The sequence below is a fragment of the Leptodactylus fuscus genome, chromosome 3, assembly GCF_031893055.1.
Source record: "Leptodactylus fuscus isolate aLepFus1 chromosome 3, aLepFus1.hap2, whole genome shotgun sequence".
Lineage (NCBI taxonomy): Eukaryota > Metazoa > Chordata > Amphibia > Anura > Leptodactylidae > Leptodactylus > Leptodactylus fuscus.
This window is the reverse complement of record NC_134267.1, coordinates 135,481,986-135,495,097: the sequence shown is the minus strand read 5'-3', so window position 1 is coordinate 135,495,097 and position 13,112 is coordinate 135,481,986. Positions and strand designations below refer to the sequence as shown.

General features: G+C 37.8%; 1 protein-coding gene across 1 annotated transcript in view; it reads right to left on the bottom strand.

Moving 5' to 3' along the window:
• Window positions 1–13,112, bottom strand: part of COL21A1 (collagen type XXI alpha 1 chain) — a 184,393-nt gene that overhangs the window by 20,486 nt on the left and 150,795 nt on the right. The window contains exons 22-24 of the mRNA XM_075268396.1: window positions 5,558–5,629; window positions 3,121–3,156; window positions 1,721–1,765 (exon numbers count right to left, since the gene is read on the bottom strand). Coding sequence (XP_075124497.1) covers window positions 1,721–1,765; window positions 3,121–3,156; window positions 5,558–5,629 — 153 coding nt within the window. The remainder of the gene's footprint in view (window positions 1–1,720; window positions 1,766–3,120; window positions 3,157–5,557; window positions 5,630–13,112) is intronic.

Below are 13,112 nucleotides of genomic sequence, written 5' to 3'. Positions count from 1 at the left end.
CCCTCCATCATGAATTGGTCCAAACTGGGGTTTTTAGAGGCTCCCTCCACCATGAATTGGTCCAAACTGGGGTTTTTAGAGGCTCCCTCCACCATGAATTGGTCCAAACTGGGCTGTTTAGAGGCTCCCTCCACCATGAATTGGTCCAAACTGGGTTTTTTAGAGGCTCCCTCCACCATGAATTGGTCCAAACTGGGGTTTTTAGAGGCTCCCTCCACCATGAATTGGTCCAAACTGGGGTTTTTAGAGGCTCCCTCCACCATGAATTGGCCCAAACTCTGCTGGTTAGAGGCTCAATCCATCCTGATTTTCAAAACAAATGTTGGTGCCAACCTCAACTTACTACAAGGGCCAAATTCACTGCTGGTGACAAGCTCTCCTCACTGCAAGTGCCAAATACACATGTTTCAAGGTGTTTTCCTACTGTCAGAGATGTGGTATTGAGTGTGTAAAGTGTGTAGTTGTTAGGCTGTGATGTTGGGGTAATAGAGGGTTTTTGGTGTGTTAGATGCCCCCAGACATGCTTCCCCTGCTGTCCCAGTGTCATTCCAGAGGTGTTGGCATCATTTCCTGGGTTGTCTTAGTGGACTTGGTGACCCTCCAGACACGGATTTGGGTTTCCCCCTTAACGAGTATCTGTTCCCCATAGACTATAATGGGGTTCGAAACCCGTTCGAACACACAAACATTGAGCGGCTGTTCGAATCGAATTTCGAACCTCGAACATTTTAGTGTTCGCTCATCTCTAATAATGATTGTGGTTGCAGGGCATTCAACCGCAACCAAGCCCAGATGGGTATGGGGCCCGCAGCCAGCTGGAAATGGCCAGGGCCCTGGACCACCGTGATAGTGGTTGGAGAACCAGGCTTTCCCTGACCGCTATACATGTTAACAAAGAGGCCCCTTTTCCAGTTAATGCCAGCCCAGGGTAGGTCACTTTTAGAGATGGTTTTCTTTTAACATAAAGTTAGATAGGTTAATTAAAGAGGATCTTTCACCACTTATACCAACTCTACTTCTTAGCATTTGTTAATAGGCGATGCTCCACTGATTCTGAAGTTGGATTTTTTTCTCTAGCCCCCACTATTCCCAAGCAATCAATGCTGGTAGTTTAGGTGCCTTATGCTATTTAGTTTCTGTACTGTCAGTATGGCGGTGTCAGGCAGGAGAAGACAAGGGGTGAGATTCTTAGCTCTGACACTGGCTGCCTCTAATTGGCGCTCTGAATCATTTACCCCTGCCTGACACTGACCTTCTGACATTGCAGAGCTTAAATAGCACATATGGCACCAAAACTAACTGTGCTTGTTGCTCAGAAATGGTTGGGCTAGAGAAAAAAATCCAACTGCACTAAAATCAGTGGAGAAGCACCTATTAACAGATGGTACGAACTTGAGTTGGTGGAGGTGGCGAAAGGTCCTCTTTAAGTATATTACAAAAATGTTCATCGATACCTTCTCCACCCCGAGACAATAACATATGTCCATCACATGACCATGGACTAATTTTTATCCACTAGAAGTAAGCAGAATGAGTGACAGCAAGCAGAGATATAGCAACTGTGAGGAATTCATACAGGAAGTATATTAGAAAATTGCACAACTTTTGAATATGCAATAAATATTTTTTTCTCTCAATATTTGTCTTAAACTGGACTATTCCTTAAGAATGTGCTAGTTTGGATACATATACAGTATATTATACATACAGTATTTTATACCTTTATTCCTTGAATACCCGGAGAACCATTCGTTCCTTTTAGACCCTGTCAGAAAAGAATGAGGAAAAATAAATGTTAATTTCTGGACCAATTATGTCATTTTACTTGTAAATTACAAAGCTGTGATAAATACTGAAGCGAAAATGTATCACATGCGGGTCATGCAAATGTATGGCAAACTATGTAATACAGTGACAGAGCCAGTGCTCTATTATATTGGCTTCCTTCTCTAGCTAATATTCTTTATTTATGTAGATTGTGAGCCCCATATAGGGATCACAATGTCCTTTTTTTTCTATCAGTATGTCTTTGTAGAATGGAAGGAAATCCACGCAAACACAGGGAGAACATACAAACTCCTTGCAGATGTTGTTCCTGGCAGGATTAAAAAAAAAACAGGACTCCAGCGCTGCAAGGCTGCAGTGCTAACCACTGAGCCACCATGTTGCCCTACCTGATGTAGCTAATTGAGAAAGAGTACTGGGTACATGCTTTCCCGTTGTCACAACTATATGTTCTAATAGGACATATGAAAATAGGTTGTCTTCTAGCAGAAAAAAGAACTAAGTAGAGGGCCCCATATCCCCATAGCTTGGAAAAATTTTGTTCTAACATATCCAGCATCCTTTGGAGTCTTTGGATGTAGGTTCTATAATAGAAGGCTATGTCATGCAAATGCAAACATCCACTTTTGATGTCTGCCCTAGAGTGTGTCCACACTACCATGTTTAATGTTCATTGCTGCCATCCATCATAGGATGACAACAACGGACATTAACTGTACCAAAGTAACGGACACAGGCAGAGCCCCATCCATCTGTATCCATTCCCATTGACAATAATGTAAATAACATGATGGACATTTTCGTTGGTCATGTTTGTTTACTTTTGTAATAGAAGAAAAAGTCCTTTATGCTCCCATTCTGTGATGGGATGAGAATCTACTCTAAAATAGTATATGGTAATGGAGTGTCTCATTAAAATATAGACTTATTTTTATAACTGAAAATTCTTCATGAAATGTATGTTTTTATTACAAAACTAAATCTTTATCAATCATATTGTAAAAGTTAATGACAACACAAAAACAGGAAACTGAAAAAATATATCTTTAAACAAAACCAAACTATAATGTAGACTATCTTTCTACTTAGCCAACAAGAGTTTGGCAATGCTATTCCATCAGCTATAAGCCTGAAGAGGCCATAACAAGACAAGTTACATAGTAGAAGCATCACAAATAGGCATTGACAAATATCTTAATAGCCAGAAAACTTGTTGTCTATGTATTCTTTACCAAGTTTCACATTGTTATAGTTTTTCCACTGGATGCTTGATGGTAAGATTGAGATATTACATCTAAGAACTGTAATTATAGTTACAATACTGAATGTGTATACCTGTATGCCACGTTCACCTTGATTTCCCTTGTCACCCTATAGTAAAATAACCGAAACATCAAAAGATTAAGTAAGTATTTCATTTTCACTGCAATGCAGAGAGAGGAGTTTGGAAATACTAAAATACTTTCTAACGACAAAAAAAAAAAAAATTCAGCTGTCGCCGGGCCCCTAATGTCCCAGGCCCTGTGGCAGCTGCTACCACTGCTACCCCGGTAGTTACGCCCCTGATTATACTCTGGGATATCTTCAGACTCTCAGAATATATTAGGTGGCATCCCAGTGGAGGTGAGTAAACCTAACAAACAATGCTACTTACCTCCCCTGAGCTTTGACACAGACCCCTGTCCTTTTCACGACTCTTCTGGCATAGCATTATAGCTTCATTGACCCATATGACCTCTGAGGCCCAATCATCAGCATCAGGAGTCCCTGATATCACTCAAAAGACTGGATTTCGCCGAAGAGGGCCAAGACCCACGCTTAAGCTCAAAGGAGATGAGTAACACTGTTTGTTATGTCTACTCACCTCTCTGGGGCCATTGTTAGTTATACTCTGTGGGTTTGAAAAAACATCAGAGTATAATACTTGGTCATTGGTGGCAAACTGCAAAATTTTCAAGTTTCAAACCCCAGAAAAAGTGGGTCCAGCAAACCCAAAATTGTTATGAAATCCTTATACCAATTTTGTAAAATTTTATTTATGTAGAGGCTACTCTGGGACATTATATTGTATGGTGGGCTACTATAGGACATAATGCAAACATAGGGAGGTCACTATGGGACATTATACCATGTTGAGGGCTACAACAAGACATTATACTGTATGAGGCCACTATGGAACATTATACTGTATGGGGGTGACTATAGGACATTATACTGTATGTAGGGTTGCTATGGGACATTATATAATTTATAATTTGTTGCAAAAATTCTAAATCAACGAGAGCTATGACGGTAGCCAGAAGTCAACAAACTTCTCCTCAAGCGAAGTTGAGGAGGATTGAGCAAGCTAGGCGCAAAGCAACTCTTAGAGCAGCCGAAACACCGGAGCAGGCGGATCATCGACAACAATATCACACTCATTATTTGGTGTCCCAGCGAGCTGCTGAGATGCTGGAACAATCACGGGCACGGTGCGAGTAACAAGTTCAGCAGCAGGACATCTTGAGAGCTGCCGAAATGCTGGAGCAGGTGAATTATTGACGACAGCAATTTGCTGAATATAGGCAGAACATCGATGCCAACAACACACAGACGAAGTCACAGGCAGAGGCTAGTTATACTATATGTGGTGGAACTGTGGAGACCATAATATTACATGTTTGCACACTGTGGAATACGTTATATTCCATGTAGAGAACTGATGGGGACATTCTACAGAGTGTGAAGGCCATTATACTAAATGGGGGGGGCACTGAGGAGCTATTACATAATTGTTCACAAAGGCTCGAAATAAAGTCTTATTTTATTAACATTTATATGTGATTGCTACTTTGGAGTTACTCAGTTGGGTCGTTTTCTCACTAGGGGGTACTTTACTTGAAAAGATTGGGAGCCACTGAGATAGAGTAAGAGGCAACAGAAAGTGTTAATAGGAGGCTGAGGGGAACAGAAAAGTAGATCACCTAAGATATATCACAGTGACAACTTATAGTCTCTGCTAGTAAAATGTGTTCATTAAAATTAAGTACTGTAGCCTAAAAAAGTATAACAAGAAAATTATATTGCAACAGGTATTATTAGCACTACACAACATGTCATAACAAGGTAATAATGTCCTTCTAGCTCAGCTCAGTTGCATATTGTTTAAGTAGAGAGTCTATATTCTCTTAATGTAAGAAACTGCAGACATGTCTTCCATCTTTAAGTACCTGTCATATTTGTAACTTATATTTCAATTAAACATTATACATGATTATGACATGATCCCTATAAGCTATTACTGCACTGGAAAGGTTAATATTTGCCTTTAAAGAACAGGAATTAATTAAAACACGTTTAATAGCTTAAGAGGGAACCTGAAATACAGCAAGTGACTGTACAAAACTGGGAAATCTTTCATTGCAGCCTCCTTGTCTTACATTTTAGGGGGACTTTTTAGTGAGGTGAACGCACAGGTATAATTTCATCAGGGTTTCTTAGGGTCCATTCACATGGAAGAAAATGGTGAGGAATTTGGTGTGAAATTTCAGCGCTGAAAAAAAAGCCTCCCATTGACTTCAATGGGTTCCTTTTTCTGCTAGTTTTTTTCAGCGCTGAAATTCCACACCAAATTCCTCACCATCTTCCTCCGTGTGAATGGACCCTTTAGTGAAGTGCTTAATATAAATGCTTTGTCAGGTCCTCTTTAAATTTGGTGATGGTTAAAATATTGGATTTTAGTGAATCTGAAAAATGAAAACTTTTTATTTTGGAAAATAATATTTTGCATTACCTTGGCACCTGCAAGTCCAGGAACCCCTCTATATCCTTGTGGGCCTGGGAGGCCACTTTCCCCTTTTTCTCCCTGGTGGGTAGGTTTAGTAGATAAATACAGGCGTAATTAAACATGCATAATATATTTCATAGTTATAAAATGGAGACACTGTTACCAAAATAAGCAACAAAGAACTGGTTATGCCCAGTCCAAAAACTTTGGCATCCACTTATTTATTTCATTATGCATTCCATTTGTCTTCATTACGGACATGTGGGAAAGATACATCCTGATCTTAGGCCACAGGACATCATATTTTGCGAGCATAAGGTTAGATAACAAACATTCTCTTAATAAAACATTGGAAATAAGCTGCTTTTCTAAATTATAAAATACATAAAATGAGCCTCACATGTGTAAAAAATTACAAAAGTGGAAGTGGTGGGTATTTTGATCATTGCATTTTAGATACTTGGCAGCCAAACCGCAAGGTGCATAGATTAAAATAGTTTAGTTTTACTTTAGTTCATGATCCTTATTGTGTCAAGCATTAAAAATGAGAACCAGCAACTATTAACCCACTCTCCGGCCAAGAATTAGGACCACACAGTATTAAAGTAAAATTCACTTACTGAATAAGCAGACCTAATAACAATGAAATATATAACACATTTATATTTTGTTTGGATTCAATTATTAGTAGAAATTTCTTGAATAGAAAACATTTTTAAACTTAAAGCGAGGCTGCAGATTTTATTTAATTTAGATAAAATATTGATGAATATTCATCATAATCAGTAATTTAGTATAAAAATTACTTATATACTAACTATATATATATATATATATATATATATATATATATATATATATATGAAGAGCTCAATGGAAAAATGGCCTAAGTCCACATTTTGTCATATTTCAAATTATTACCTAGAAAGCTTCTTTGTACCTCGTTCTATGCATTGGGTTTACAAGGTACCTAGGATTAATGACCTAAGTCCATATATTTCAATGCAGAAGAATTTACATTCAATGGAATAATGGCCTAAGTCCAATACAAACTTACTTACTTCACTCTCGTTGGTCATTTTTTCATTGAAATCGTGACTTCCGGTCTGTTGTTTATATTAGTGTAAAAACTTTGTCTTATTGTTTAAAAGGCTCTAAATCGACTTTTGCACATATTTAGCGCCGAAAAGGGAGGCAGGTAATTATTATTCTTCATCGTTTAATAATTTTTACGGTATATTTGACGATATTAGCATAAGATTGCACTTAAGCCGACTGCTGCGGCAACCATAAAGATACGTGTATATATATTAACGGTGTTCATTAGCTGATTACATTGGATAGATATATTCCACAATAATGCCCGTTTGCTTTAGGCTAAAACTTTAAATTTCGTTTTTCTCACAATATTGATTTTTGGACTTAGGCCATTTTTCCGTTGAGCTCTTCATATATATATATATATATATATATATATATATATATATATATATATATAATTATACTATTGTATACTAATATAACACGTGCAGCAAGGAAAGCTAAGTTCATATCTACATCAAAGTGTCCATACGGGTTTGCTTGAAATCAGTGGACAATCAGTGTATGTATCCACTATTTCATTGCTATGCTTGTCCATTCCGCTGGACCTCAGATGGACCAGATCAATGGACAGACCAATGCAGATGTGACCTTACAGTGATTGTAGCTCTGTTTGGAAGGTTACTTGTAGGACCTAGGCAGCTGAAAAAAAATCAATTAGTTGCTAATCACTTGCTCATTTCAACAGACTGCAAATTATTACCAAGTTTGCAGTTTGTTTCTGTAACAACAAAGAGAATTGTAAACCATATTTACATACATTTACATATTAGGAAAATTCTTCAAGACCAGCATATTGTATGCTGGTCTTGATGTTCTTTTGCATCGGTGAAGGATGCACTTAATGGGATTCTATTATTGGGAAAACTCATTTTTAACTAATCATATATTTATGATATCTGGCTATTCCAGACATACCTTTTATTTGTTAATCCTCCCAGCTGCTTTTGAATTAGCCCGCTTTGCAAGCACATACCAGGGTATACCCTATATTTAGTGCTTGAGAGGCAAAAGACACCAGAAGTGATGCTCAGAATGACTCCCAATGATAGGAGCTACTGGGGAAAAAGTAGGGAATTTGGTGTTCCCAATGTACTCTGAAAAGCTTACATATGACACTGTTTTACACCCTGATTACGTACTTAAAGAGGTTGGCTACTTTCAGAACAATATTGACAAACAAATGTACAATAAAAAGATAGACAATTTTCCAATATACTTTCTGTATCAATTCCTCACAGTTTTCTAGATTTCGGCTTGGTGTCATTCATTCTGTTACTTCTAGAGCAGAGGTCCTCAAACTTTTTAAATAGTGGGTCGGAGGCAGAGCAGGTCGCACAGACATCGGGAGCGGTGCCCTCCAATAGGTAAAGTGAAGTGCGCTCCATGGCCTGGCCCGAGCTCCCCAGGAGCTTCATTATAAATGCACGCCTGCCGGCGTTGTCGGCGGGGCCAGACAGAAGTGCTTGGCGGGCCGCATGTGGCCCGCGGGCTGCAGTTTGAGGACCCCTGCTATAGAGGATAAAAGTCTGACCATGGTCATGTGATTTACGGTCCATGGTCATGTGATGAGTACACAGGTGCACAGCTCATTATAGTCATAGCACAATAATCAGACATCTGCCTGGTAATCAGCTGTGCACCTGTGTGCTCATCACATGACCATGGACCGTAAATCACATGACCATGGTCAGACTTTTATCCTCTAGAAGTAACAGAATGAATGACAGCAAGCTGAAATCTAGAAAACCATGAGGAATTGATACAGAAAGTATATTGGAAAATTGTATATCTTTTTATTGTACATTTGTTTATCAAAATTGGTCTGAAAGTGGCCAACCCCTTTAACTAGTCATATGTGGGTATAAACTGATATTTGGGCACACAGCCAGGCACAGAAGGAAAGGAACACTATTTGGTTTTCAGAGTATATTGGACAATTTAGTTTTAGGATGCCATGACACTTTTATAGAACTCTAAAATGCCAGTAGAGTGGAATACCCTGACATTTGACCCCATTTTGGAAACTACACCCATGAAGGAATTTATCTAGAGGTACAATGAGCATTTTTATTCCCAAACGGTTGCTATACTTTATTTTTCCAAAATGAATATGCAGATGGTGAAAGGTGAAAATGGAAATTTTTCCAGGAATATGTTATTTCAGTGTACAGTATGTTATTTCCAGCTTGTATCAAAGATGAATGCTCCAAAAGTTGTTGTGCACGGTTATACCCGCTTAACAGTTTTTGGAGTGTGTTTCTCTGCTGACACAAGCTGGGCACAACATATCAGGAACTGAAATGAAGTATCTCTGGTAAAATTGCTATTTTCACTTTTCATTATCAACTGAGCATTAATTTCTGGAAATTAAAATAATGCAATGCTCAAGGGTTAAAAATGCTCGCTACACTCTTCAGTGGTGTAGTTTCCAAATGTGTTTATGTGTCTGCTGATTTCACTTTACTTACAACTCAGCGGCTCTGCAAGAGTGGCATGGTGTCCAAAAACCAAACCAAACTAAAATAGCACTCCTTCTCCTCAGTGTCCAGCTGTGCCCAAACAGCAGTTTATACCCATAAGGCATTGTTAAGCTTATTATCCTGGGTAAAACAATGTCATACATGTGGGAATAAACTGGTTTTAGGGTACATAGCGGGGTGCAAATGTGAAGGAGCGCTATATGCTTTTGGAGTGGAAAGTTAGAGTGTTGGTATTTGGACACGTTTGTTCTAATGTTTGTGAGAACCTAAAATTGCTCCCCACAAAATGTATTCACTTCTTGGGAAATCACAATTTACTGGTACCTCCAAGGCTCTGCAAAACAGCATGGCATCCAGAGAGTCCCTCTAAATCTATACCCCAAAAGCTAAAACATGCAGTGCTCCATCCCTTCTGAGCCCTGCTGTGCATCTAAGTAGCAGTTTATGCCACATATGCAACTATTTTGTACCCAGGATAGTCCACTTAATAATTTTAAGAGTGCATGTCTCTGATGTCACAAAGTGGGCACAAAAAGTTGGGCACTCAAATGGCATATTGTACAGTAGTTCTGTATAAATTTCAATTAAAACTAACAAAAATTGGAAAGTTTAACGTGCCCAAAATAATTTAGAACAAAAGAAAAATAGGTGAGTATACTATCCAAGGGACGTTTAAAATGTCCCTTGGATAGTATACTCACTTATTTTTTCTTCTGTATAAATTTCAACTTTCACTTGCACATTCATTTTTAGGAAACAGCTCAAAATGATAATACCCCCTGAGAAATTCGTTAAGGGTGTAGTTTCTAAAATGGGTTCATTTTCGTGGGGTTTCCATTTTACTGGTACTTTATGGGCTCTGCAAATGTGAAAACTACACCAGCAAAACATGCCTTTCTATTCTGAGCCCCACCATGTTCCCATACAGCAGTTTATGGCCACGTATGGGGCATTTCTATGTTTAGAAGAAATTGTGTAACACACTGTGGTGTTTTTTCTTCTCCTTTATCCTCTTGTGAAAATGAAAATGTGGGGCTAAGTTTATGGTTTATAGGAAATAAAAGTCATTTTTTATTTTCACTTCTCAATGTTAATAAAATCTGAAAGATGGCTGTAGGGTCAAATAGCTCACTTTACCACTATGTTTTTGTGAGGGATATGATTTCCAAAATGGAGTCATTTTGTGGGGTTTCCATTGTATTGGTACTCTAGGGGCTCTGCAAATGAGACATCGCACCTGAAAACTATTCCAAAATCTGCCCTCCAAAAGCTAAATAACACCCTTTCCATTCCAAGTCCCACCATATACCCATACAGCAGATTACAATATGGGGTATTGCCATGTTCAGGAGAAATTGTGTAACAAATCTGAGGGGTGCTTTTTCTAAATTAACCCCTTGTGAAAATGAAAAATTTGGGGTTAAAGGGATGTTTTAGTAATTTTTCATTTATACATACTAATGTTACTAATATCTGTGAAAGAGCTGTGGGGTAAAAATGCTCACTACTGTATACCACTTGATGAATTCTATGAGTGGTATAGTTTCCCACTTTTACAGGGTTTCCATTGTATTGGTACTCTGTGGGCCCTTCAAATGAGACATGGCACTAAAAATTATTCCAGCATAATCTGCTTTTCAAAAAACCCAATGTCGCTCCTGCCCTTCCATGTGCTGCCGTGTGCCCAAACATAAGTTTACATGCAAATACTTGTGGGTTAATTCATGATAAACTATGAGATGTATTTTTTTCCATTAACCCCTTGTGAATGTTTTAATTTCAGGGCTAAATGAATATATTATTGAAAAAAATGAAATGTCTAAATTTCACCTCCATATTATTTTAATTCCTATGAAATGCTTAAAGGGTTATTAAACTTCCAAAATACTGTTTTGAAGTATTTGAGAGGTTAAGTTTTGAAAACGGGGTGATTTATGGGGTTTCTAAAATACAGGCCTTTATAATTCTTTTCAGAACTGAAGTGGTCCTTAAAAAAAGAGTTTGAGAAATGTTCTTGTAAATCTGGAAAATCATTGTTACACTTGTGACGCTAGGTTCACACTAGTGTTCTGGTCTCCGTTCTCAGCTTTCCGTCTTCTACATGCAGAAGACGGAAAGCTGTCAGAGCGGGTTTGGCCATGAGCGGCGGTGAGCGTTTTATGCTCTCCGCCGCAAAACCGTTTTTTTAAAATCGGACACAGAGTACTGCATGTCCGACTCTGTATCCGATTTTTTTAAAAAACGGTTTCGCGGCAGAGAGCATAAAACGCTCACCGCCGCTCATGGCCGGACATCTTTCAAACCCATTCAAATGAATGGGTATGAAAGAGTCCTGCAGGTTTCCATCTCCTGTTTTGTGCAGGAAACGGAAACCTGTTGAACGGAGACCGGGCGCAGATATGAAGCACTAAGCCTTCTAACATCCAAAATAAATTAAAGGACAATTAAAAGATGATGCCAATATAAAGCAGAGATAAGGTAGATTACATGAAGTGAAATGTGTCACACAAAAAAACATTCTCAAAATCCCTTATGTAAGTTATAGTGTTTCAAAGTTATTGCCTTATAAAGTGACACATATCCATTTTGAAAAATGAGGCCGAGTCTTTAAGGAACTTTAAGGCTGTGTCCATAAGGGGTTAATGTTCTCATTTTTGTTTCATATATCTATATGTATGCAATTCCTTACATTTGTAAATATATACTATAATATATACTATAGTTTGGATTTTCCTATGTTGGAAAATTATTCTGGTGTCTTTACTTTATGATATATCGCCACTGATATGGCGCCTCAGTAATTTACTAATTATCATTTTAGAGCCATGCTTTATATGGAACCTTTTCCTTCTCTAGCTATGATTTCACACATATATGGTCAATAATTTATGTCATAATTGTATCTTTATAATAAATAATCTATTGACCATATATACAGTGATTGAACAAAGGACCGGTGCTTGTGCCATCAGATATTTTTCATAGTTTCAGACTCTGTGATTTTGTCATTAGTGCACATGCCTGGGATCTACGTGTCGGATGGTATGCACTTGCTTACTGTTTGCCAGAGGTTAAGTCTATAATTTTCCAAGATGCGCTTGCATCACTCGGGCACACTGACTGCTGAAATGTTAACATGCAAGACATATTGGGGGGGGTTAGCCCTGATTTTTATATTAGCAATGTTATCTCAAGTAGATTCTTATAGGTTCTTATAGGCTCTTGCAGACTAGATCCTCTATCAATGTTCATCACGGGATTAGTGCTTTAGAGACTCCAAAATATACTGAAGTTATATACGTTATATCAGTAGGCCTAATAGTTTGAGCTGTTCTATTACTCATAAACATCTATATAGAAGACAAATGTATGTGCTTTCTTATTTGAGTTGACCAATGACATACTATCATTGATACATAGTGTGAGTTTTGACTACTGACTGTAGAATTTCATTCATTGGTTCCTTCCATGTGGAGAAAATTTAAATGTCCATTCCCTATGTTTCTTTTAAATATATATATATATATATATATATATATATATATATATATATAGATATATATACAGTATATATATATTTAAATGGTAAGTTGTATGTTCAAGAATAGGAATGCTTCAGGTGTTATCTTTCCAATAGGCATGTAAGTGAAAGATTATAATTATACTAATAATTTCATTCGTGACATTAAATCAATAACTCTTTTTTATTAAAAATGCATAAATACTAGAGATGCGTGAGTAGTATTTGATCGAGTAGGTATTCGATAGAATACTATGGTATTCGAAATATTCGTACTCGATCAAATACTACTAGCTATTCGCAGTAAATATTCGATTCAGAACCAGCATTGATTGGCCGAATGCTATACAGTGTATAGCATTAGTCAAATCAACTCTGGTTCTGCAGCAGGCTCATCCTTGCTAGTTGGGAGAGCTTGGCAGCTTGCTGTTATGAGGGAGCTGACATTTTCTCATAG